At 37.9% G+C, this 27,986-nt stretch overlaps 1 protein-coding gene across 1 annotated transcript in view; it reads right to left on the bottom strand.

Annotated features, from left to right (window-relative positions):
- Positions 1 to 2,792: 2,792 nt before the first annotated feature.
- The window catches only part of KYNU (kynureninase), a 50,919-nt gene continuing 25,725 nt past the window's right edge, over positions 2,793 to 27,986 (bottom strand). Inside the window, exons 8-13 of the mRNA XM_031053360.2 lie at positions 25,998 to 26,096; positions 25,159 to 25,232; positions 9,475 to 9,527; positions 8,128 to 8,213; positions 4,559 to 4,789; positions 2,793 to 2,945 (exon numbers count right to left, since the gene is read on the bottom strand). Of these exons, the coding sequence (XP_030909220.2) occupies positions 2,793 to 2,945; positions 4,559 to 4,789; positions 8,128 to 8,213; positions 9,475 to 9,527; positions 25,159 to 25,232; positions 25,998 to 26,096 (696 nt within the window). The remainder of the gene's footprint in view (positions 2,946 to 4,558; positions 4,790 to 8,127; positions 8,214 to 9,474; positions 9,528 to 25,158; positions 25,233 to 25,997; positions 26,097 to 27,986) is intronic.

Here is a 27,986-nt window from a genome sequence, read left to right on the forward strand (position 1 = left end):
TTCTTTGTGTGCAGTCTAAGATATGATTGTCCTTCTGGGCTGCAAGAGGGCGTTGCTGGCTAACATACAATCTTTCATCCACTGGTACTCCCCAAGCCCTTGAGAGGCCTCCTCTCCCTTTATCGTCCAAGGATTTATCCAACTGAGGTGCAGGACCTTTTACTTGGCCTTGCTAAACCTTAGGAGGTTCATTTTGGAACATTTCTCAACCTTGTCCAAGTCCCACTAGATGGCATCCCATCTTTTGGACGTGTCAACTGCACCACTCAGCTTGGTGTCATTGCAAACTTGATGAAGGTGCACTCAATCCCACTTTCTTTACATTGTTGACAAAGATATCAAACAGTACTGGTCCCAGTACATACCCCTGAGGGACACCACTTGTAATCCAGACATTGAGCCATTGACCACTACCCTCTCAATGCAACCATACAGCCAATTCCTCATCCACTGAACAGTCCACCCATCAAATCCATGTCTCTTCAATTAGAGAGAAGGATGTTGTGAGGGACTGTGTCAAAGGCTTTACAGAAGTCCAGATAGATAGACAACATCTTTAGCCCTTCCTTTGTTCACTGATGAGTAACTCCATCATAGAAGGCAGAACTGACTAGGCTGGTCAGGCAGGACTAGCCCTTGGTGAAGCTGTACAGGATATCCCTGTACTCCATATGCCTTATCTGCTGTCTTTCAAAACCTGGACTGTATAGATTAAGTAAGTACTTTATCTACCCTACTTAGTTCAGTTTCCTCAATCAGAGATACAAGGAATGGTTCTCACAGCTTGTGAATTTAATGCAGATGCCAAACTGTGACCTCAAAATTCAGTATTCCTTGTGATTTCCAAGATAGCGGGTCCAAACCTGATGTCTATGTGCTATTTCAAAAGAGATTTTGAGGTTCTTATTCTTCCTGTGTTTGTCACATAACCAAGGTTCAGCTGATATAAAAATAAATTTATATCAAAATATAAAAATATATTAAAAATATCAAAATATTACTTAGTCTCATATCTGTATTTATATTAAGCTTGGGTAACTTTATAGGGAAGACATAGGCGACTGTTGGCCAGAGCTGCACAGCTGCACAAGCACTTCAAAGGCACTGGCAGTGAAGTAAAACCCTTTTCAACACTGTGGACAGGCACAGTTTTATATTCGCAATTGTTTCATCAACAGTAACTTTACAGAAAGTGGTCCTTTTCCAAGATCATGTCATATGACAGATAAAAGTAGCTGTGTTGAAGGTGAAAATATAAAAACAAAACTGCAGACACTGAAGTACAGACACCTGGTCTTCAATACAATGATATAGTCACGCAGAATTAAAAAGCCATGATGTCAATGTAATTAAAATCTCTTGAGTGAGCCAGAGCTTTCTAACTGATTAAGACTCCTGTGCTACTCTTTATAACAATATTCCAGTTTAAGAAGCTGTTCTTACTTTTCACAAGTGTGAAAAATACCAACCAATGTTTTATTTACACTTCTTTCAGCTTTCCCCTACGCATTGTAACCAATTAAATAGATATTACTGCAGCAACAATTTTAAATCTACCTGTCTTTGGGGAATTTTAGAGCAGAGGCAGACACACTGAAGGCCACTGGATTTCTCTGTTCAACAGGAGATGCTCAAAGAGTGGGAAAATTTTATCCACCAAAAATGCCTTTCAGCCAAAATAGAACAGTCCTCACTTCTTCCCCCAAATCCTTTCTCATACTTGAAGCAGAATAAAAATTAGTACTATCAGAAGTCATTTTCTAAGTGTTTCATCCCATCAATCAGACACATTAAGTATCACCAGAGACAAAATTTTAGTTGATTCTTGAAAAAGAGTACAGACGTAAGTACAGATATAGGAGCTTATTTGCTGATTATGCTAAGGTGTTATTTATGACTTAAAAGAACTCTGGGTAAACTGTTGGTTAAATTCAAGCAGGTTTCTTCAAAGCTTTGGGCTGCCTAGTGCAAATCTCTGTAAAAATCTGGGCCACACTGTAAGTTAACAATGAGATATCTTGCTGCTGCTTAACCAGTTCAGAGTTCATTTTGCCTAACCCAAAATAAGCTTTGTTAAAAACTGCAGTAAATGCTCATACAGCCCTTCACACTGGCTTACATGAATGTAAAATTCTTCTCTGCTTCCCCAGGTATATCATCTCCAAGATGACTCCCTAGAAATATAAAAAGCAAATATTTTTCTTTAGCCTACTGTATCACACCAAAGGTGTTTGAAACATATATTCAATTATATCATTAATTAAACTAGAATTTCAAAATGTTGGACCATTTGAAAAATTCAGTATGCAGCAGTTAGCAGTTTTGAAACAACTAATTGTTCAACTTCTACTTTTCAAGTATACCATGTACTTTAAATAGAATTGCTAAATTAAAAATGTAAATTGGACTGTATCTTTTAACAGTTGGTGATTTGTCTATTTTCAACTATTTATTATGCGTAATTTTTATAATAAAGAAGGGATTTTTTTCATTCCTGTTCTAGTTGATAGCAATTCTTCCATGCTTCTCAAAGCTAATGTAATAAAACTACATAAAATGTTTAAGAAAAGCCCCATTAAAATATACAAAGCATACTAATTCATGAAGTCAAAGTCAGAGCAGAGTAGAAATATAAGCTTTAATAAAACTATGTCTGTTGTAAATAACTATTCAAGCACAGTAATTTTTTTGCAAATTGCATGGGATATAGCTTAGTGTACTCGAAGCAAAGAATTGCTCAGTGGGATAAATGCATCTTAGTCAGAAATAGATTAAAAGATACAGCTGAGCCATCAATAAGAACCAGATAATGCAGTATTATTTGCTGTTTGTTTTGAAGATGTAATTGCAGATCCCAGGATTTCAATAAATCTGTGCACATCATGGAAAGAATTGTAGAGAGGAACTGGAGTAACACGAAGAGCATTTGGTTCTCGCATGTCACACTGCAAAACAGAAAGGGAATACTTAGCAAATTCTTGGTATAGTTGAAGATGTCCCTACTCATTGCAGGGAGGCTGGACCAGATGACCTTTGAAGGTCCCTTTAAACCCAAACTATTATATGATTCTATGATTTATCTGTCAGACTGCATTTTTAAACGTCGTCCTTTGTCTTCAAGGAAGAATGACTGGACTGACAAGGAGACACATGTAAAAACTTTGGAGCCCCAAGAAAATATTGCAAGGAGCATTATGGTGAAGAATGTACCAAGAAGACTGGTGTTTTGCCTAAAAAAGGATGCAAGGCTCAGGATGGGCAGGACTCTAGCAGTGCCATTGAGGGGCTCCACACCACTGTATGTCTCCACAATTTACCTTAACACCTATATCAACCCACAGTTGAAGAGGCACACAGGTGACAAAAAAGCCACCACAAAACAGAAACATGCCAGTAGAAAGTGTCTTGTAAAACAGGTGTAAGTAATATCACAGGTTTTTCCTCCCCCCACAATGAATTTGAACATTCTGCTGAATATTGTCTCATATTTGAAGCATATTACTGCATCATGAAGACAAGCCAACAGTGTAAGGCCCCGTGCCCTCTTAAAAGCAGCAGTTCCTGGAATTCCCTGGCAGCACCAAAACAGCAATGTATTCAGCCTCAGTGAGTTGTCCTTTGGTCCTTTGGGGACACAAGTCAAGAGCAGAAATAAAACCTGTATATCATTTATATGGCATTAGGCTATCAGCCTCACCTCCCAGCACTTCTAAATCAATGAATGTATAGCCTTAAATTTAGCTTTTATACCTTTTGAGAACTGCTAACTGGCAACTGAGCCATTACATGGCACTGCCATTCGGTGGCCTCTTTTTCTGAGTGTTAAAACATACCTCTAAGGAAATGACAACTTTTTAATTTCTCAACTCAATGCCTCACAAAGAGCAAGGGTTTTGCCATTTGTAGATGAGGAAAGGGACTGGTGGAGGTTCAGAGTTCCTTGCCATCATCAGTCTGTAGGTATGTGATTTGTGGTGCTGAGGATAGTGAGCACTGCCTTAACCTCCATCCTGAGGGCCTGAACCTGCATCCCTGACTGCATGCACTCCAGGGTGGCTCAGACCAGCTCCTCGGCTTTCTGGCCTCATGTCCAGACCCACAGCAGGGGACCTGGACAAGCACACTTAACAGGAAATACCTGTGCAGGCAGTGCATTGCAGCTCTGACATACTCATATTTGTGTTTTTCCAGTGATTTGTGATTTTTCTTTTTTTTTCATTTCCTATATTTTGTGTTCAGACCATTAGCCACAGATCCATAATTCCTTCCTCTGTAACACACCCATAAAGCAGCTTTAACTTCACTAGTGACTCCTGGGTGCCACTCGCAGAACTACTGGAAATAAATCACTAGAGATAGGGCAATAAACACATTTACAAATAATTTATAAAGTTTTTGATTATTTGCATAAGTAAAGATTGAAGATGCTATGTAAGCAATTTTCATCATTCCCAGAGTTTTTGCCCTTATATGAGACTATATTTGAATAAAAGCAAAATTATGAATTTGTTATGGTTCACAAAACAGTGCATAAGAAGATGAAGTTTGATATACTCACAGCTACTCCTCTCTTTTCCAGCTCTTTAAACACAGATTTGATTGGAAGGGAAAAAGATAGCGTGAGTTGACATCCTCTTTCTTCAATCTGAGATGGTGTGATTATTTTTACAAAGGGCTTCTCTGGATTTGTTTTATCTTCATTGTAGTAATGTTTTATCAGGTATTCCAAGTAACCAGTGAGTAGAATGGATTTCCTTCTCAATGCTTTCATTGTAGTTTGACCAAAAACCTGTAATTAATTTAGATCATTATAATAATAATATAGTAAATATTGCAATTTCTTAGCAATAGCTAAAAAAAAAATACAAACTTATCCATGATAAATTTCTATTGCTACAGATAAGAAAAAGGAAATGAATATTAAAAGGGTAGATTTTCTCTACCCACTGTCATTGGAATTAAGTGGTAATAGCAGATAGACATTATACATAAACATGTCATAATTGGGCTTTTTAAAACAGGATAATGTTATAACTCTATATATAATGAACGACATTTCAATCTACTATTAAGTTTTACGTCTGTATTTGCGTGAATGTACTTGCACACAAAAAGTTTTCTGAGACCATTCATTTGCACATCTGAAGAGGATCCATAAATTCTCATACATGGAACAGGACGTAAAACTCAAAGTCACATAGTTTTTTTCCTGTATGTACTGCAAGTAACAAAATCCAAGGTCAAGACTGAAACATGACTGATCTATAGATACTTGTTTTGGAAAACACAAAATTTGCTGCTTTAAGTCCTGTACAGGCTCTGTTTCTGATAGTGCACATGAAGAAAAAATATTCACTTGATTCTGGTTTAATAGCTATCTATGCTCTTAAACAACTGCAAGGACTGCTGAGCTACAGAACTCAAAATATCATGAGACATGCAAAACTGACTGCTTAAAAATGACAATGCTCCTTTACCAGGGAAACAAGAACAACCAAAGTGGCAGGAGAGTTTGGGAGAAGGTGAGGCAGCTTTTACTTGTGCTCTGGAAATGTTCAGTTACAGGGAATAAAGGAAAATTTGACCCTGGAAACAATTTACCCCTGTTTTTCTGAAGCCCTCCCTTTTCTTGTTACCAGACAAGTAGCTTCAGAGAATGACAAGATATAGACACGCAAGCATCCAATAGTCACTTTGAATCGCATTCTGACATATAAATGTAATATCACTGCTCAGGGACAGTTATGCCTCCACTGACTGCAGCTTCAAAAGGTGGAGGTCCTATATGAAAATCCACGATCTTCACGCTCAAGAAATCAGTTATCCACACTTAAGGAGCAACACTTTTAAGACTACTTATATCATAACATGGAAGATATTATAAGGAGGTAACTGAGAAATCCTACTCAAAATACAACAAAGTATGGTTTCCAGCTGCACCTGGAAATCACTCTTTTTTTAGAATATCTCAACTATTGTTTTGTGATTCTATCACAACCACCAGATGCTGAACAAAACCAAAAGTTCCTACATGTGTTTCTGTGAAACAAAATATGGCTTCTGTAAGACAGTCTTTACATTGAGACAGTGCAGATATAGAAATGAATGTGACAGAGATCAAAGCCATCAGCAGCACTTCCACAGGTCAATAAAAATCTAAAGATACCTCCCTCACCACATAGGCAGGCAGAACTTACACGCAAGCTTCAGAGTGTTACTAGAAGTAGAATGGAGACCTGCCTCCCATTCCTCTGGGCTTTGCAGCAGTACGAGAGACAGATCTCAGGCTGCATGCAAAAATCTGTTTCCTCAGGCTTTGTGCAAGGAATATTTGGCCTCCTGGGTGAAATTTTTTGGAAAAGACCTTTTAAATGTGGGTGTGGAGCACTCCCTTTTTTTCCATAAAAGGGAGAAGCTACTGCCGTAACAGTCATTTTAAGCATTACTGAGGAATAATGTCCATTAACACTTGCAGTTTTCATTGTTTCCATTGGAAACACTGCCTTCTGCTTAATGTGTCCCAGTGAAGGTGGCATGCAATTTCACTAGCCATCTCTTGCCAGACATGAAAACTATTTTGTTTTCCACTGTATTAGAGCAGTTAGCACTGGGAAATCCTGGCTGTGCCAAAAGGTAATGCAGGCATAGAAAGGGGAGACGATGGAAACTGCTCAGCCCTCATTGTTTGAGGTTCCCTGTGGTGGGCTAAACGACATCAACCCGCACAAACTGGAGTAGTGACAATCTGGGTCATAGCAGAATAGCTTTCAGTTTATCTCTAAGGTCACATAAAGTTTAAAAAATTATATTGGATGTTTAAGGGCTAAGAAAATAAATTATCAGGCAGAACAAGCAGCACTGCTGTGCCCTTTGCAGTACTTCAGCATGGCATGTAAGATGAGAGAGCACAATTGGCAATTTTCTGGTTATGTTTGCTCATGATACTCTTTTTTTCAGTAAATAAAGAAGAGGAACATACAGGGTATGGACATTGTTCTTTGTTCCAGCATCAGCTTTGTCATTACACTAGCATTAATGGAATGCTAACAGACATAAATTTCTTCCATTTATGTTGGTGGCAAAACTTTGCTTCCCAAGACTGGCTTGAAAAGCAGCCTTGGCAAAATCTTAATATAGTAACATATGTAGCATATAGTAGGAAAAGCCTTGTAAAACCATCCTTTTCAGACACAAAGATATGTCCTGCATTTCATGGGTGAATCATCCATAAGAGAAATGTTGCTACATCTCCATAGGAAACGTAGTGTGATACAAGGTGTTTGGAGAACAGCTGCATGCCTTCAGACCGGGCTGAACTGTCCTCTCTAGGGCTGACCAGATGATTTTCAGCCCATTGGTGACACCTTCCTAGAAAGGAAGGGATTATCTCTATATGGCAGGACTGCCCTTTCCACAGTGATTCATCTAGAGATGGGTCAGTGGTGGGGCTCTGCTCCTTTGGCCACCAGAAAACTAATGACAAGATAAAAGAAAAAACAGTCTGGAGCTGTACCACACATATGAATTCCTATTTTAGGAAGTATCCACAGGCAGCTTCTGCCTTTTCTATTTGTAATCAAAAGGACTACAGCAGAGGACAGGCTCCTGAGCCCCTGATTCAATTTAGGCTCCAGGACACTCAGTGGCCACATCTGTTTGCTTTCACAAAGGAGCTGTTTTGCTCAGGGAAATATATGTAAAAGCACCTCTGAATGCAACTTTTCAGAGTTATGTGATTCTTTCATCAGAAAATCTTGAACAGCATCCTTCACATGAGTTGTACTGAGGCAAGCTCTAAGTATCGATATGGGAAAAACTGCCGTTTGTACTGAACCACTAAAAGCTGGGATAAACACAGTGCTAGCAGTCAGACTTGGAGGTGCAAACCTCGAGTATGCTGGGTTCAACAACACATTTTGCTAGAACAGTGAAAAGATGAGCATATTTATTAAAGGTCTTGGTCTCTCATCAAGTTGTAGGGTTGTTTTGTTTGTTTTTCACACCATCACCCCTTTCTTTTTAAACTATTTTGACAACTTTTTTGAGGGAGACGGCAATAATACACTTAACATCCATTTAACATTTTAATGCTCTTACATTTGGGCTCAAAGTAAAGCAACCACTTACCTCTAAACTAGCTTGCAGAGCACATACCAGTAAAATTGGAGGATTTGATAACCGAAATCCATTAATTCCTTCACTTGCTTGTAATTCTGGAAAATGAATAACTTTTATTAGTGGTTTTGACTACTTCTTTTTAATGGATTGGACCTTATCTTGAAGTCCCTCCTCACGCAATAAAATATTTCACTAATGTGGCCTGTAGGAATCAGTCGTTAAAAGGAAATAATAATCTATTCTCAGCTAATACTTTTAACTTCAAGAGAAGCTCAATTTTATCCAGCAGAAGACCTCATTAGCAGCTTCATGGAAACTAGAGAACTGCAATTAATTTGCTTAAATGGTGTGTGTTAAGACCACCTTTGCACTGAATCTCTTTTAACACTGGCACAAGCCAAAGAAATTCCAAGTCAGCAGAGGCATGCTCATGTGGTGCTGTATTGCATGAGCAGGAAATCATGTTCCTTAATTTCATTAAACTGATGAGACACATGGGAGACTGCATATCAACTAAGTGTAGCTTCAGGGCACATAGAGAAGTTGCACAGACTTTAAACTGTGAAATTTTACAAAATCTATTTAATAAATTTATAAAGCTTCACTGTAAGTTCTGTGTCACCATTTATATTTCACGCTCCAGCACCAGAACAAGAGGATGCTGTGGAGGAAAGGTTTTTCATGCACAGCAGACTGGCTAATTTTATAATGATCACTGCTCAACTTCTCCCCTATAAATTGCCCATGGAAATAAAGAAATCTTTTTCTTCTTCTAACAGTATTTCAATGCAATTTGTGTCTCCTACTGGCTTTTGAAAGTGCCAGTTTTGCATTTGGTCAGAAAACAAAGAGCAGACTGAGGCTATTAGAGTGCTGCTCTCCAGCCAAAATCGATCAGTCTTGTTACATGTCTTTTACTAGTTCAGGGAATCTGGAGATGTTGAAACTTCAGTAGTATTTCATGACTATATCAGGTTCACTTACCTTTATTTACATAATTTCTCATTAATTCCAGTGGAACTAATCCTAAAGTATGATCCTCACTCCTCAGAGACTTATGAGTTTAATTCACTGAGATACTTTGAAGGTTTCATCCATATTCTATATCCACATTTTGAAGGTATTTTAGCAAAATGTCTAGAAGCAGACAGTCAGACTCAAATTTTTCCCAACATTTATTTTGATAACTTCATTGCACTATATATTTGTAACAAGTTTAGTTTAATACCTTTAACATAAGGTCATGCATAAGGAAATACAAGGTTCTATCCTTTCTACTCAAACTACTGTAAAATGAACCTGGTTGTTTACAAATTTATCAAATACAAACCAAATTGAAAGCGTAAAAGTACATACTGTTTTCCATGAGGAATCGTGTTTTGAAGTCATGACCCCACCAGCCAATTAGCCTAAGATTTTGTAAAGAAAGAAAATTAATAGCAATTTTGCAATTTTATAATATATTTTAGTTTAGCTATGAGAGTTAAGAGATACAGAAAAAACATATGCATTCCTAACAATAAATGGCATTTTTAAAAAATGCAATAAATTCTATAAGTAGCTAGCACTAAAAACTTAATATTACTGTTTGAGAATTTCTTTTTAACTACTAATGATAAAATACAGTACATCTTTCAATTAACTATTGATTTCTAACAATACCCATTTTGTCTGAATTCATTTCACAAAACAAAAAATAGAACAGAAATATTTCCACTGTTTTGTTCCAAAGTATTAAATTCAAATCTCTTCCTCAAACTTGGTTTCATCATTATTAAAAGCTAAAGTTAAGGAGTTAGTGATGGCCAGCAGACAGGCAACAGGACCTCAGAAGACGGATTGTGTAGGCATTGCCTGTTCCTTACTGCAAGATGGCAGTCTGAATTCTGAGTAAGCTTGTCTTCTGAAATGAACTTACTATTCAAAAATATTTTTTTAAGATCACCTCCAGAAAAAAAATTTGAAAATCTTTTATCCAAACTTGTACATTAAGATGTCACTACATTATTAGCTCATACTTAGGGAAAAATATGCTCAAGGACATAGCTATAAATAGTTTTCCAAAGCAGCTGGACACACTGGATCACCTAGTGCCCAAGGCACTGCAGATGAAGTCAATATTACAAAAATCAAAGAATCTTTCACCACTTCCCCTGGGTTCTCTACTTCTTAACTCAGTACATGGCAATATTGGTGACTAATAATGTCAGTACCATTTGAAATTTCCCATGTGTAAATACAATTATGCTATTTAGAAATCATAACCATAGACTCCTTCCTGACCTTCTAATGTCTTCAGGACTGGACATATTGGACACAATTTCTTCCAAAACTTCATTTTGGTTTCTCTCTATCAGGTAGCAGAGTTGTTAGCAGTGAAGCCTGACAAGTGTCCAAAATTTGTAATAATAATAAAAAAAAAAAAAAAGAATCTGTAAGTAAAACTCATTGTGAGATTAGCCTTCCTGGAAGTAAACAAGGAAGAGGAAAGTCATTGCCCCTGTCTAAAGCAGGAGCACTTCTTTGCAGTATGCTCAGAAGAGCTTAGTTCTGCAGAATTAGGACCACGTTTGAGTTTAAAACTTGTTATATGAATGCTGCATAGGATAAAACAAAGTACTTACTATTCCTGTATAACAACATAAGTTTTATGTTTACTTCTATGAAAGGCTCTGAGCTGCATCCAAGAATACTGCATACAAAAAAAAATGCTTTTTTTCTCTATTGCTGCATGTTTTTATTATTCTAAGACCCATGAAAATTAATAATGCAATATATATTCATTTCAAAGAAGATACTATATTGCCAAAACGAATATACCCCAAGTATAACACAGTTTCTGCCTATGTGAATTAGTTACTGATGCTTTGAATCATAACAGATACTCCAGATACTTAATATGAACTGTATATTTACCTAAATGTCATCTATTACTACATCATACTGCTAGTGTTAATGACACATACATTCCATGAATTCCAAAATTTTTAAACCAGAAATATTCCATTAGAAGTATAACATTTGGACTATTACTCTATAGCAAGGAGGAAACAAAAATTCTATTTGGTCCACATCGTAAAGCCAAAGACAAAATAAACATCAACCACAATATTACCCAGAGAGAGCCTGATGAAAAGCATGCTGGTTGCATTCTGAACGCTAACTCTGAAGCTGGCTTAAAAACAGGTTTCTGCTGTGGCATCACATTTCCTACTTGGAAACTGAAATTTCAGAACTTTTCCAAAATGACAGAATGAATGTTTTTTGGTTTTTGGATTTTTTTTGTGTGTTTTTTTGTTTGGGTTTGTTTTTTGTTTTGTTTTTTTTTTTTTTTTTTTTATAAAAAGCAGTTTTAGCTGTCTTGCCCTTTCCTACCATAACCTTGACAATTTGCTTTTTCTCCTTCTTCCCTCTCCCCCACCTCCCTTTTTGGTTGTTCTAGAACTTCAGAGATGCCACTGCTCTGAGGCAGCTCTGGTCCTACGCTCTCGGTGATCTAATGGTCCATATAAATGTCACATTATTTGATATTGATGTTGACAGGCTTTGAAGTGTAGAAATTAACAAAAAAAAACAGTAATTTGCTCTTTGCAATTTTCCATGAAAGTTTTGAAATTAAGGTTGTCACTGCCACTCCAAATTTCAACTTGCTGTGATGGGAAATAACTAAGGTATTAAACCCCAAACATGATACTTTATAAATGCTCACTAAAAATAATAGGCAATAAAACTGCACATTAAGATACTGCAATAAAGTTTCTTATTAAAGAGTTATTACCCTGCATGCAAAATGAGTATTTTGAAATGCAGTCACCATTTTTGACTATTCCTGCTTCAAAAACAAAGGCAGCAAGATCCAAACTAATTCTGAATTCCAAACCATAATCTTTGCAAAATACATAATGTGGAAGGCTCTGAAAATCCTTATATGATGTGCTTCTGTTTAAAAAACCTTTAAACTTGTTAGGAACAGGACTCTAAAATTACATCCTTTACTGTGGTAAAAATCAGTGTCTGGGGGAAAAAAGGGTCTAATTTTGCAGATGTTCCACTATAAACCTTTAAGAATAATTGCAGAATCATAATACAGTTTGGGTTGGAAGTAACCTTAGAGATCACTTAGTTCCAACCCACCTGCCTTGGGCAGGGATATCTTCCACTAGACCATGATGCTCAAAGTCCCATCCACCCTGGCCTTGAACACTTCCAGGGATGGGGCAACCACAGCTTCTCTGGACAACCTGTGCCAGTGCCTCACCACCCTCACAAGGAAGAACTTCTTCCTAATATCTAATATAAATCTACCCTCTTTTCAGCTTAAAACCATTCCCCCTTTGTCCTATCACTACATGCCCTTGTTAAAAAGTCCCCCCCTAGATTTCCTGTAGGCCCCCTTTAGGTATTGGAAGACTGTATTAAGGTCTCCCCAGAGCCTTTTTTTTTCCCAGCTGAACAAGTGCAGCTCTTTCAGCCTGTCTTCATAGAGGAGGTTCTTTAGCCCGCTGGTCATCTTCGTGTCCCTTCTCCAGAGGCAGTCCATCATGTCCACATCCCTCTTTTGCTGGGAGCCCCAGAATTGAATGCAGTACTTCAGTTGTGTTCTCATGAGAGTGGATTAGGGAGGAAGAATCACATCCTTTGACCTGCTGGTCACACTCCTTTTGATGCAGCCCAGGATAAAGTTGGCTTTCTGGGCTGCGAGCGCAACACACCCAAGTCCTTCTCCTCAGGGCTGCTTTCAGTCCAGTCTCTACACAGCCTGTAGTTGTGTTTGGGATTGCCTTGATCCAAGTGCAGGACTTTGCACTTGATCTTGTTGAACTTCATGAGGTTCTCACGGGCCCACCTCTCAAGCCTCTCAAGGCCCCTCTGGATGGCATGCCTTCCCTCCAGTGTGTTGTGACATCAGCAAACTTGCTGAGGGTGCACTCGATCCCACTGCCATGTCGCTGACAAAAATCCTGAGCAGCGATGGTCCCAGTACTGACCCCTGGGGGACACCACTCATTAAGGGTCTCCAGTCAGATATCGAGACATTGACCACAATTCTGAGTGCAACCATACAGCCAATGCCTTATCCACTGAGTGGCCCATCTGTCAAATCCATGTCTCTTCAATGTAGAGAAAAGTATGCCATGTAGAACAGTGTCAGATGCCTTGCACAACTATGTTAGTTGCTCTTCCCTTGTCTTCAAATGTCATGGTCCCAGTGTAGAAGGCCATCAGATTTGTTAGGCATGATATGCCCTTAGTGAAGCCACATTGGTTGTAACCAGTCACCTCCTTATTGTCCATGTGCTTTAGGATGGTTTCTAGAAAGATCTGCTGCATGATCTTGCTGGTCACTGAGATAAGACTGACTGGGCTGTAGTTCCCCAGGTCTTCCTTTTTTCTTTTTAAGAATGGGGATTATATTTCCCCTTTCATAGTCAGCAGTTTCCTTTCCTTCAGTTCCTTTCACTGGACTGCCATGACTTCTCAAATATGACATATAATGACTTGGTAGCTCCATCTGCCAGTTCCCTCAGGACCCATGGATGCATTTCATTCAGTCCCATTGGCTTGTGCACCTTAATATTTTACTGGTTGCTGCCTTTTACATGTAATTGCGCCCAAACTGTGCTCTTGTCTTGTTAATAACACATTGTTAATCAAAAGGGTTATCTGAGCAACAGACAGCTTGTGGTGTGTGTGCGGGTGCCATCCTGCTGCCAGTCCCAGGTACCTGCAGCTTCCCAAGGCTACTCAGCAGTGGTGCTCCTGACACATCCCAGTAACCAAACTCATATGAATAGTTGTATCACCCACTCAAAGCCACCTTAGTCTCACCCGCATTTACAAATAGCTCTCCACAAACTCTGAGCACAGACCTGATCGTCATACTCAACAGCTGGGGCACAGTCTTTGTATTCTACTCTGCATTAATTTTATTGCAGTTTTCTATTTGCAGCTTTTATATGTTTTAATTTCACTTTTATTGCATTAATTTTATTGTAAGCACAAGCATTTTTGGATTCAATGACAAAATTCAGAATAAAGAGAAAGAACAATACTGCCCTAAAGAAAGGAGAAAAAAATGCTCATTGCTTTACATAGCGTATTTTTGGCTCACTAACTAGAGTTTGAGGAGTTTCAATTATTTTCTTTGTTATCACAGACTTGTCTGATCATGGATGAGCCATTTAATCTTTCCATGCCTCAAACCCTCATCTCTAGAAATGCTGCTCAGTACTGCCCTAACTCTTCTGTGAGCGGTGAGAATATATTTGTTAAAATGTTTTTATGTACTTAGTATTAAGGACCATGTAAGAACGGAGAGATTGACTTGGATCTTACACTGGATTTTCTGAAATGCCAATAGGGAAAGGGATTTGGAGGTAATGGATGATGCCACTGTTTTTTTTTCCCTTCTTCCCAGCCTTTCCCTGAATTATTCTTTCAGGCTCAAAAGTAGTTTCCAGTGTTACACTTTTGTTGAATTCAGAAATTAATATTTTTCTTGCTCCATGTCACCTAACTGGCACTTAAGTTGAGGAAAAAAATAATTAAAAACCAAACCCAAACAATATTTCTATCACTTAATTCTACGTGATATTTTACAGCTGAAGCCCAGGTGGGTGGAAAATGCTATTTCGCTGCAACTCCATCCCTTCCATTTTGGCAACAACAGCAAGGTCCTACTCTGACCCAGGGTTCCCTGGCGACAGCATGCTGGAAGAGAGAAAAAGATTTCAAACCATATTTGGTGTGGTGATGAGGGGTCTGCTTAATCAAAACAAAGAATGATTGAAAAGTGACCCCCAGATTCATCACTGAAATGTAGAATTTAAAGACTTTAACCCTCCTGTGTAGGACAAATTCTTCATATACTGTGAAGCTGTCAGTAATAGAGTATACTTAAGAGTGTATAGATATATATATATATAGATATATATATATAGATATATATGGGCTAGGATTCGCATGGGGGATTAAGGCAGTGAGTAGCTAGCCCCTGTTAGACTCTAGCAGCATTTGGAAACCTAATTCTCACTGTCTCCTTCAGAAAACCTTGTCAAGATTGCCAGAAGCTATATTTAAAGCCTTCTTTTTTATTTTTTCCCCCTCCCTTATGTCTATTTAGATATTCTTTATCCAAAATTGTAGGATTGGACTTCTTTCATTAAGCTCTTCTGTGCAATGTCTTTTCTAATTTTAAGTAAGATCTGCTGTTAGAGTTTGAAAAGCTTTTGAAGCCCAGGTAATTATTAGCCTCAGACTTCTGTAGTTTTGGACTTGCACATACTCTGATACTTTCTTTACCCTTTTAAACTCATTACAAACGTTTCTTAATTATCAAGCATATGTGACTTGTAAGCAATACCATACATTATTAATTTATGAGTCTTTTAGAACTCAATAGAAAAAAAATCAAAATTCCTTAATGTGAAAGTAGTAACTTTACATATTTAATATCAATGAGGCTTTACTTTGTCAAAAGACCAAAGTCATACGATTGTATTAAAGGCTAATAACATCACAGTTTTCTTCTGTGAATTAACTTGCATTTTCAATACCATTTAAATGGAGATGAGTTTTATTCTCTACTTTGAGGCTTGTCTTGGTTAAAAAATAGCTAACTTCACTTTCTGCCTAGCAGCAAGTTTAAAAAGCAAAGACCAAAATCCTGAAAAACAGTTTCATAATCTAAACAATGACACTTACTTAACTATGCAACTGTGATGGATGAAATTAAGGAAACTCTATATTTGAGTAATCATGATTTTTCCAAAAGTAGCTGGGCAGGTCCTGGAGCTTCACTGTTTTCCAAGGTGGAAAATTTAACACAACTGTTGCCACAATAGAGGGACTCTTGGGTGAAAAGTCTCGGCTGGTCAGCCAATCAAGTGTAAGGTGATTTACAGCTGATAGCTATTTGAAGATAAAGGGTACACACACTCTTCTTGAATTTATTTTTTTCTTGTTAGTCTTTTAGACTCAACACGAGTGGGAATACACCAATTTCAACATGTCCCTCCATATTACCCCTCCAGGTCAAAACAAAAGGAGATTGAGTTCACTTCTGTAGCAGGAAACAAGTTTCTGTGATCAGGGCATGAGAAAGAGAAATGGCTGCAATGCTGTGAATCCAATCAGGGCCCCTTGGAGTTACAGAGCTCTTTGCCAAACCTCTAAGGCTCTTGCAATGAGGGATGATAATTTCATTCGCCATGATCAGGCAAAAGAAAGGTATGATCAAGCAGCAGACAAAATTGGAGCCTAAATTAAATCCCAGGAATAGATATCACAAAAAAACAACCCGTCTAAGGCTAATGAAGTTGAATTAAAAAATGTTAAATCAGCTTACTAACAACTATTATCATAAAGTGCTCATAGATCACTTTCACTAGCCAAATATCAGATATATGAAAAGGGGGAATACAGCCAACAATATGTTAGAACATTTAGTAAGGGGATATAAAATATTCTGCCTAACACCAGAAATTAAAAATCAAGCAGGGAGCCAATTTACTCATAGAGATATTAATAAAGTTCTCAGTGATTTTTCTATAGTACTGAATAGTTACCAATTATATTATGGTGATAAAAAGGCATATTACATTTTTTAAGAAATCAGTAATTTTTTTCCAGGCTGTTTCAAATAGATTAAATTAAACACGAAGCAAAAGCAACAATCCCTCCTAGAGCTACTGTTAAATGTGAATTCTGACATAAGGGAGACTTTAATAGTTTTGATTACTGTGATGCATTTAACTGAACTATACAGTTTCCTCAATACCTTGTATGAATCTTTGAGGGGATGATATCCAGATAGATTTCTAAATAATATATGTATCTGATTGAACTATAATATAAAATTCTTAGATATGGGACATTGCTTTTCCTTGGATCTTTGTTGGTTTTTAATGTGGTAATCACAATATTAATGCAAGACTTCGTCATTCTAGGATCCTTATTAGCTCAAATGTAAGGATTATCACCTCTGCTTTTTATCTGAAACATAAAGCAACCCACCCTAGATTTGTTTTGATTCACAGAAAGTAAGAAGAGTGGGAATCTGAAGTAGGAAAAGTGAAAAATTATCAAATACTATAAAGTGAGTCAACATATAGTAGGAAACCCCAAATGCAAAATTGCATTCGTTCCAGTACATTTCTGCACAGAAGCAGGCAATCTCTTAGTGGAAACAGCAGAAGATTTACTTGATGTTTTTTCTTCAAAATAATAATTTTCCCCCCTTAAGAAAAAAGGTTCTGTTAGATACAGAAACGTACAGATTAAGACATAAGCATAAGAGGGAAGATAATTTCTCTCACTGTGACCTATTAAAAAAGCAAAGAATGTCTTCTTTCCATTTTGTTAGAGGTGTGTGACACCAGCTTGAGCGTTGCATCTCTGCGAGTTCATTCAGAAGGAAACTAACTCACTGCCTTTTTTTACTGGAAGAAATCAAGACACAGCAAAGTGCTTTCAAAACTGCCTGTCTCAAGGTGAAGAACAGAGACGCAAAGGGAAGACAGTTAACACCACGTATCCTTTGAAGTGGGGGGGAAAAAAATCACAGCAACCATACAGGCTCTGAGGAGAGCCCCAGGATCTCTTCCTTGCTAGTTAAAGGGGATGCAAGAGTTACCCCCAGGCTACATTCACCTTTCCATCAGGCTAAGCCTGCTGTGTTCCTTTTATGTGTTCAAACAATTGTGTCTTACACCATATGATGAGAAAAGCTAGAGGTGGCAGATGGAAAACTACATCCTCAAGGAACACAGCCACGTCCCTCTCATTTCCAAGGCTGGGATTGGAAAAGGGCCATGGCAGAGCAGACTAAATGGTGTATGTCCCATCAGTGTGTTGCAGAAGGAGACACTCATCAGAAATTTGATTCTACTGAGAACTAATATGTAAACTCACTAATCTAGTGAATAATTACTGAAGAATGAATACCATTAAACCTTACTGCAAGAATTTGACCAGCCTCCACTTTATAAAAAAAAATTATTAAAAAAAAAAATAAAAAGCGTTATGACTTTGGTTTGGTGTGTGTGGTATCCCCCCTTCCCCTTTTTTTCTCCTCATTTCTCAATTTCTCTATTTATAAAAAGAAGGATAACTAAAATCTACCAATCAATTTAGCTATAATGAAATGTCATTAGCTATAATGAATGACATTTCTGGATATTGTTGCTGGGTTTTTAGACAAAAGTAAGAACAAGTTGTTCAGCAAAGATTTAAACATACATAAAATATGCCCCCAAAATATCTGTAACCCATGCTATAAATGAAAAGCAGCAATCAGTCCAGCATCATGCTTTTTAAAAACACTATATTTGAGAAATTTTACAGGAACCATGTCACTGTTTTTCTACATGCTTAATTTTAAGGTTTAAACTTTTCAAAACTAAGAGTGTCTAGATAGCATGGGAGTACACACAGGGCACAGGGAATGAAAACAGCATATTACTTTCACACTCACTCCATCTATCCTATAGATGATGTAGAGTTGATATATGGCACGTTGACTCAGGTGTAGTCCCGTGAGTTTACAAAAAGACATACAGCTCCTCCCTCAAACACTTTAAAATCTTAACAGGGCAAAGATGACAAATCAGGGGAAGACTTTCAGAGATGAAAGAATTTGATTATTTATAACAAGAAAAGAAACAAGATTGCTTGAAGATACAGTTTACTTACAAGGGAGGATTTAAAGGAAGATGGAGAGAAAATGCTTGACAGAACAAGGAGACAAGCATGGGAGTCACATAAAAGGAGGTATAGAGATGAAGAAATGAGAATGGGAATAGATGATGTGAGTGCACATTAAACCTCTCTCTTTTTTCCTCCCAGAGACTCACTCCAAAGTTAAAAAATGCTCTTGGATATTTGCCATTCAGTTTTCAATCCAAGAACACAGCCCTTCAGGCCCATCATGGGTCTAGATTGGCCTAATAAATCACTTGTCCCAAGACAATGCAATTAAGCCTAATTAGCCAATGCCTTGGTTCCTAAACAGTCTCTTCATAAGGGAGGTTTTAACTTTTGGTTTCTAAATTAGCTGAAGGAACTAAATTGGTCCCACCTCCTTGGCAAAGAAACAGTTCATTTCTACCTCAGTATGGGATGCTTTACATACTCAGGGACACCAGTTGTGTTCCACTAATAGTTTATCCATACATTAGTCCACAATTTGAGTCCATTAGGACCAATGACAAGGAGCATGGAAACAGCAGCATGTACACTTCCACTTGTGATCACTGACTTTCCACCTTGCTACATTCAGTGTTGCTCCCTGGAAACCTCCCCATTGCTTCTTCAGATGTCTTCCTTGGCTGGGCCAAGGTGCTCTGTTCTGCTAAAACTTTCAGTAGTGCTGAGATACTGACCCTTGAATCTATCAGTTTTGAGTGAGAATTGGACCATCTTAGCCTGTTATTCCTAGAAGCATTTTAAACAAGATCCAATACAACAGATATAAAACAACCTACCCAATCTTTTTATGACTGCCCTTTGCTCCCAACTCACATTGCTCCAAAGCTACACTTTCAGCAGTTTCATAGAAGCTGCAGTTATTTAGTTTGGGGATTATGTAGCTCTAATTCAGACAGGAATAAGGTGTCTCATCATAGAACAAGAAAATAACTAAAGGAAAACTCAGCTGAAGCTACCAGCCCTGGAAGGGGTTGAGCAACTTCTCACAAAACAATTTCTGGGCAGAGAAAGTCTGCACCAGAGCAGGGTGGGAACCCAAAGCACCTGGGAAAAATGGGAAGGGGAAGATGTATGGAGCTGGAATAGTATATTTTTATCTCATGTCAGACTAAAAGTTCACATACCAAAAATCCATCCTGGTCTCTATAAAGAAGTTGTGGAAAACCATTTGTTATCTGGCATTTTCATTGGAATCAAGACACTAAAAAGGAAATTTATCTAAGAGGAATGATTGATATCTCACCTGTGTCTATGAAGAAAGTGTCGGAAGATACCTTGTGCTTCTCAAAGCTAATTTGAACTAGTTATAGTTACTTTTTTGTTTCTTGTTCTTTGATACTTTTTTTTATCCTACAGTAAAAGCAGACATGCTCTTTGGACGTGGGCTGCTTTCTGCACATACAGCATTTCTGCACATCACACAAACATTTTATTTTTAAATTCTACCTGGTTCTAGTGTATGCTAAAGTTAAGTCTTGATAAATCCTTTAACTTTAAACACTAGACTGTGTACAATTTTTATTTAATCCTCTGCCAAGGCTTATCTATTATTCTGCTGACTGCTTTACATACATTTATTACCCTTTCATCTTTTTAAATTGTGTTTTACTTCTTACAGGGATTTGACTAGGACTTTTTTTTCTTCTCCTATCTCAGGACTTTGCATGCTTGTCCCCTCCCATCCCTTATGCCATGTTGACACCACAGTTGAACTCACTGCACATTTACAACTGCAGATACTCTGTTGTGAACAACTGACTTCTGTACCTATTACCCTAGGTACTCACAAACATTCACATTTCATTATAGCTAAATTGATTGGTAGATTTTAGTTATCCTTCTTTTTATAAATAGAGAAATTGAGAAATGGGGAGAAAAGGGGAAGGGGGGATACCACTATCATAGTTTAAACCCAGCTGGCAATTCAGCCACACAGCCCTAGCAAACTCCCCCTGTAGGCAGATAGGGCCTGGTGGCCAGAAGATATCGTGCTGTGTGGAAAGATAAGACCTCTCTCCAGGTAGCCAATAGCATTTAGGTGATGATACCAGTTTTATGATGTAAGCAGACGGAAATGACATCGTAAACCTAGGCTATATAATGCCATGTTCTCTCTCAATAAACGCCATTTGCCGTTCACCACATTGGTGTCTGTGAGCATTTGGACTGAGCGGCCCAAGAGGGGGCCATCACGCTGTTCCTGAACCAGGTCATCACGCCTTTCAAAGGCAACATCCCCCCCTTCTTCCCCCCACTCCCGGAGGGATGGGGAGGAGAATCGAAAGAATGTAACTCCCACAGGTTGAGATAAAGACAGTCCAGTAAATAAGGTATAACACAAACCATTGCTGCTACCACCAATACCACAAACAATAACAGAAATAACAACTGAAGAGAATACAACTGCTCACCATCCACCAGCCAATACTCAGCCCAATCCCAGCAGTGATCTAGAGCTTGCAGGTAACTGCCCCCAGTTCTACATCCTGGCCATGATGTGCTGTGGTACAGAATACCTCTTTGGCTAGCTTGGGTCAGGTGTCCTGTCTCTGCTTCCTCCTGGCTTCCCCACCTCCCTGGCAGAGCATGAGACTCAGAAAGTCCTTGGTCATGTTAAACATGACCTAGCAACAACTGAAAACATCAGTGTTATCAGTGCTGTTCCCAGGTTGAAAGTCAAAAATACAGCACTGCACCAGCTGCTAAGAAGAAGAAAAACAACTGGTACTGCTGAACCCAGGAAAACAACACACACCAAAACAAACAAAGAAACAAACAGACAAAACCCCACATAACTGCATTCTGTGGAAGCTTGGTGGGACAGGCTTAGCCTGCACTGACTGAACAGTTTCAGTAGTGTTCCATAACTCTGCACTGTCCAGGTCTTTTTTTATCTGAAACCTTTGCATAAAGAAATCACTCTAGCACAATTAGCCAGGAATATATTGCATTGTGATATATAGAGCAGGTATTAAAAAAGCTATTTGAGTATTAAAACAGACTCCAAAGGAGGTAAGATCATGAAAGAATAAGGATATATTGGATGTATATATGCCAGCCTGATTCAGTTTTAATGCTCTCGGAAGAAATGGGACTAGCAAAGGACTATCCAACATACTTGGGTGCGGATGTTAATTAGGATGGTTACAACACATAACTTTTAGACCCATGGCCCTTCCAGTGAATTAGAGAACTATTCCCAGTGCACTGCTTTTGGCTGGGATAGAGTCAATTTTCTTTATAGTAGCTAGTATGAGGTAACTGTTACATGCAATGGAGCCCTGCTTTCTTGGAGATGGCTGATCACCTGTCTGCCCATGGGAAGTGGTGAATGGATTCCTTACTTTGTTTGCTTATGCATGCATGGCTTTTGATTGATTTTATAAACTGTCTTTATCTCAACCCATGAGTTTTTACACTTTCACCCTTCCTATTCTTTCTCACATCCTACTGCAGGGGAGTGAGTGAGCAGCTCTGTGAGGCTTAGTTGCTGGCTGGAGTTAAACCATGACATGCAGCTAAGCCAGGGAGTGCATGTTGGTCTTTTCAGTGTCACAAAACAAGTCTGTATTGCCCATAACCTCCATCTGCCAGCCATTAGACTGAAGGATCAAACCTTGCTTTTAGGTATAAATCCTTTCCGAAGTTAGTGAATTACCACCTTTTTTGACTCATGAGAAGCTTGCATGTCCATTAAGAAGAAGAGCAGGACTGGTATTTCCTTTTGTCTCCTGGGACATGGTATAATACTACTGAATAATAACAGGTTTGAGTTGTTTAAGTTTGCAGTTAGACTGCCACAGCCTCTGCAGACTCAAAACACAAAGCAGCTTTGGCATGGCCCCCACTACCTGGGGATAAGGCTATTAAATTAATAACTGTTTCTCAAGTTGCCTTTAAAAAAAAAGCAGCAACAAATAAGTGTTTTGTTGTCCAGGGAGCAGGCTCAAGATGGAGGAACAACTGGAAAGGAATCCAGTTTTTGAAAATAAGCATATCTACAATGTGAATGCCTATTTCCTTACACTGCTCTTACTATGAAGTCCCTGGGCATGAATAAGAGCATTCTCATAAAATTAAGTAATCTAAATAAAATACATATATGCCTTTGGTGATGGGCTTGGGGGTTGAAATCAGAATTTCAGATTGAGTTGTTTAATTTTCAAGAAGCACCCAAGTCCTTTTTGCTACGGACTCAGTCAGTAGCAGGCAAAGGCACTTGGCAAGTGTTCTGGGTCTGCCACTGTGTATTTTTATACAATATTTTTATGGTGGCATACAATACATCAGTTTGCTATGAAAATAGCTGCCTATAAAAATATGAAGGATGAGATAAAGAAATTTATATAGGTGGGCAAAGTGACTTGCACAATATTGGCCATGAGTTAAAAATATTATTTCAGAGAGTTTAAATGACAAAATGGTTTCAGCTGGATTGGAATTTAATTAGCCACTTGTGTGGGCTGAGATGCAAACATGTGTTTGATGCTTTTGTTTTAGAATGAAGTCGTCTGGCCACTGGGTGTCATCCTTGATTCAGATGACAGCCAAAGACTTTTGAGATGCAACATAAAACCTGCAACTTCAGAGCAGTTAAATTCCACTCTATTTGATTGTACAACATACAGCAAATTGCTCTGCATTTAAATCAGCTATAAAATTGAATACTTTGACACAGACAAATTCTCCTTTGTCTCACTGCCTTATTTGGAGACCTGAAACGGCTGGTCGATGCATAAAAGAAAGAAAAGTAATGCATATTTACTACAAACAATTTGATTAATGATTATCAAATCTCAGGAAATATGGAAAAAAATGCAAAGAATCTATGCAGGAAGTTTGGAATTATATGCTTAATTGTGCCCCAGGCTAAAAAAACTTTCATATGGGCAACTGTTTAAGACTTTCAGTATCCAGATTCAGTGCACAGTTTAATGTCTGTGTATGAAGAAGCTGGTATAGGAATAACTAATTTAAGCTCTTACCTACAGTACCCTTGCAAAATTTCAACAAGGAATCAAAAAGACTCAGAGTCCTTGAGATTTTCTTCATACTTCCTATTGCTGTTCTGTGATTTCTAGCTGGCCCACATTGTTTCACTGCTCAGCAATCTTCCTAGTCCCCACAACCAGGACCCAGAGGTGTGGACATAGGAGCAATTCCCACACCTGGCAAAAAGGGAATCAGGAATAGAAAAAAAACCAAACCAAAACCCAAAAACCAACACAAACAAAATCAGCAATGCCTTTCCAGAAGAAGTATCCAGATATTTGAAATATTTTGCCAGTGTTCACATATGAGGATCAAATCAGTTTACAACAGATCATATGTCATCGTAATGAGTTTTCTGTTATGGGTGACTAAGAAGAACTTATCAGCATTATTTCGTTATCTCCTGGGAGTCTAGACAGTCTGAAACCAGCGCATAGTATAGTGAAGTTTTTCATTGTAATATTATTTCTCTCTGAAACCTGATTTAGTTTACTTTCTTCAAGCTAAAATAAAAGTAAGGGCCAGCAGTCTCTTCAAGCATTATAGCCAGAAAGAAATGTTTATACTTGTCAGTGCATTAGAAGCATTAATCCTACTGTTCTTCATATACATACGTGGAGTGCAGTCATATAACATTTTAAATAAGAGGGTGTGTGGGGGGGGTTTAATGCAACTAACCTCAGCTGACAGCACAGCTTTTCATGGATTATGCAGTCTTTGAGAATCATATCTCTATGTAATGCTTCCTAGCTTTAACAGTGGATACAATTTTAATGAAAACATGCTAGTATTAAAGAGCTATTAGACACAGAGTTGAAATTGTCTTCGATTTTGTTCACCAGGAAAAGACCTCAATATTTTTTAAAAATCCATTTTTAAAGGAAGATGTTACATATTCTCTTTGCATTAAACAGTCTCATAGGCATGATTTAGGTTACTTGGGTTTAGTATTTTAAGTGTTCTCATTTATGATTATACTTAGGTTAGAACTGATAGCAGACTTCAAGAAGGAAATGCATTTAAGATGTGAAAATGTACATTAACAACTTGAAAATTTACTGAAATTAACATAAAACAACCCATCTGAGGTAACAAAGTCAGATAAATTATCTAAGCCTGTACTGCCCTTTTCATTACTAGAATAAGTCAGTAAAAAATATTACTCCGACATTTTTTTGAAACAGGAAATTTCTTCTTCATATGTATACATATTTGCATACACACATAGATACAATTAAGAATCTTTACACCTTTTCACTTTTAAATCTGAACTCAAAGGGAAGATATTTTTTCCATTTGAACTTCACAGCATCTTTTATTTGGGTATAGAAAAATACTTACACTGGTTTAATACTTCGGGAATGCTTTTCATGAATGTAGGCACCAGCAATGCCGCCTGCTCCAGAATTTAAATACTGCAAAGAATAAATCAACATGTACACTTCATGCTCATTACCTGTAAAGTGTAGCTTTACTTCCCTCACCCTGCTTTATAAAACAGACCAATTTTAACATTAGTGTTTTTTAACTGGAGATCTTAGCATTTGTCTCATGTGCTGATATACGTAAAAGCAGATATATTTTTTCAGATTAGTCCTAAAAATATCTTTCTTGGCTTACATATAATAGTTGAAGTCTAACAGACAAAAGGTTAGAAAACTGAAGTATGGCTGAAACAGTCTCATGCCAAAACACATATAGCAGTCATCAAACAATTCATCTGACTGTGTCTGTTGGATCTTAAGCTCAGGAGAAGTTAAAGGAACTAAAAATACCTTGGTTTATCATCTGATATTAAGTTTAGACAAGAGTATTCTCTTATTTAAGGGCTACTTAAGAAAAGCTTATAGCCATAAGACTTTCTCTGCATGAAAAATAAAAGAAATGTCCCTGATACTGTGACTGGAGACCAGGGTGTGCTTCAGAGCAGATGTTTAACCACCACTAGCATCCATCTCACATCCACAAGACCTTGCAGGTCTTTGATACTGCTATCTTTTCGACATCTCATAACAAAGCCACCACCAAAGTCAGTTTCCATGTCCCCACTGGGACTAGTTCAAACATGCATCCAGGTCTTGATCAACAGCTAAGGTACAGTTCTTATTCATCTGATCTGTTTGCTAACCCATCATAAGTGACATTATGGAAAATAGGCTCAAACAGTGAATCTATTTTACCTTGTAGGAGCACCAGCATGCAAAGTCTACTCCCCAGTCGTGCAAATGAAGTTCTACATTCCCAACAGCATGAGCCAGGTCAAATCCAACAAAGCAACCCTGCAGAAAAGATATTAGTAATATGCTACTTCTCAAGATAATCATTACTAGAAAAACATTTTGAAAAAACATCTTTAGAGATTTACTTGCTCTCTATAAAGTCCCATCTGTTTTGAGTTATTACCAGAAACAAGTTTTCTATACCATAGGTATCTGTAGAAACCACGAACTGTTTAGCTGGCTTGTCTTCAGGAATGATTGGATGTGGTTTAGATTCCTGAATCTTTTCTCATGCAGTAAAGCGGAATCACTTGAAATAAGTATTCAGAACAATTTCAGACTGTTTTATGGCATGATAAGCTCTAGGCAGAGACAAATTATTAACATGTATAATGATGTCAATATTCCTGAACAATTACATTCTACTATGTACTTATACTTAAAGACTCCCTGATATTTAAACTGTGACGATCTTGCTCTTTGGGAATCCAAATGGGTGAGATGCAAAACATTGACCTTAAACATTTCTGTACTTTTCCCTAAGAGGTTACAAAACATTCTGTCATTTCTCTGAAAACTGTTGTATTTGTCATGACCACAATCTGCATAGGGCACTGGGGGGGGTAAGAATATATATATATATATATATAAAGGACCACAGACATACCTTAAAAAGTAGCAGTTTTGCACACAAAATAACCACTGGATGGCAGTATTTTTAAACTAAAAAGTTATTTCAAGCTTTGCTATTTATTTCAGCACAGAAAAATAAAATTGCCTTTTGTGCCAGGACTACAAATTAAATGCTATTTTGCATTTTGCTTTTAAAACACAAACAGCTTGCTTGCAAGCAGCATGGCAGGACTAAGAGCACAGACTGCAGAAAAATTCATGTCCAATAATAAACCAAAGGATTTTAAGAATCTCTTGCTGTTTCTTGCACAAAGGGAGCCTTAGCTAAATTATTTAATCAGCTCTTTTGTATATTTAATCTTCTGTATAAACTAGATAACAATTTGAATGAAGCAGCATTTTAAGAAGATGTGACACACTAATTCTAATGGAGGTATTGGTGAAGTTATCAGCTTGAGAAGTCACTCCAAAATGATGGGAAGAAAATTCACTGCCATAGCAGTTGCATGATCTAAACATTGGAATCAAAGTTCCAATAAACAGCCTGGCCTTCACATCCTTGGTGGCTTGTCTTCATAGGGACATACACACAAGTGAGTTAAGACAAATCAACTGAAATGGTGAAGCAAATGCAGAGAAGATGAAGCACTGAATGCCCATAGGAATGCTCTTAGAGATAAAATGGCCTTAGTTCAGCTCCAACAAACTGAAGACAATCTGCTAGATAATAAGAAGATTTTTGTAGGCTTTTAAGGAATTAACTTCAAAATTTCAGTTGACTGGATTTAAACATTTGCAGGTATTAGCTTTATCTGTAAAATCAACATGCACAAACTTTCTTGGGCACTGACACTGGCTGGAGTAGACCAGCTTGCACCCACACCATGGGCTTATAGTCCTCAAACAGGAGAGCAAACAACATACAACCATCTTCCTGAACCTCTTTAACTGCTCCCCAGCACTTTGAAATTGGCTGGTAAATCTTACTGGACACTATTTAACCTACTAATAAAGCACAGCCTGAAAATCTGGGTTCATTGCTGGCAGGTCTCCTGCATCATCTCAGAAACACTCACTTGTACCATTTCATTCAAGTCATCATCTGTAAGTTGGGTCACGCTGGCTTACTTTCCCTGGTAGGTGTCTAGCACTAAAGTCACACAAACAGCAAATGTTTAGCCACACAGATTGCATGGAAAAAGTAAAACAAACTGAAACAGCTCTCCCTGCACAAGCCACGCAGAACAAGGACTGTGTGGGAGTGTTGCTTCCCCACACTAAGGGGAAAACACAGCTTTCCATCTGCTCTGGGCAAAG

This window comes from Melopsittacus undulatus, chromosome 4 (genome assembly GCF_012275295.1).
Source record: "Melopsittacus undulatus isolate bMelUnd1 chromosome 4, bMelUnd1.mat.Z, whole genome shotgun sequence".
Lineage (NCBI taxonomy): Eukaryota > Metazoa > Chordata > Aves > Psittaciformes > Psittaculidae > Melopsittacus > Melopsittacus undulatus.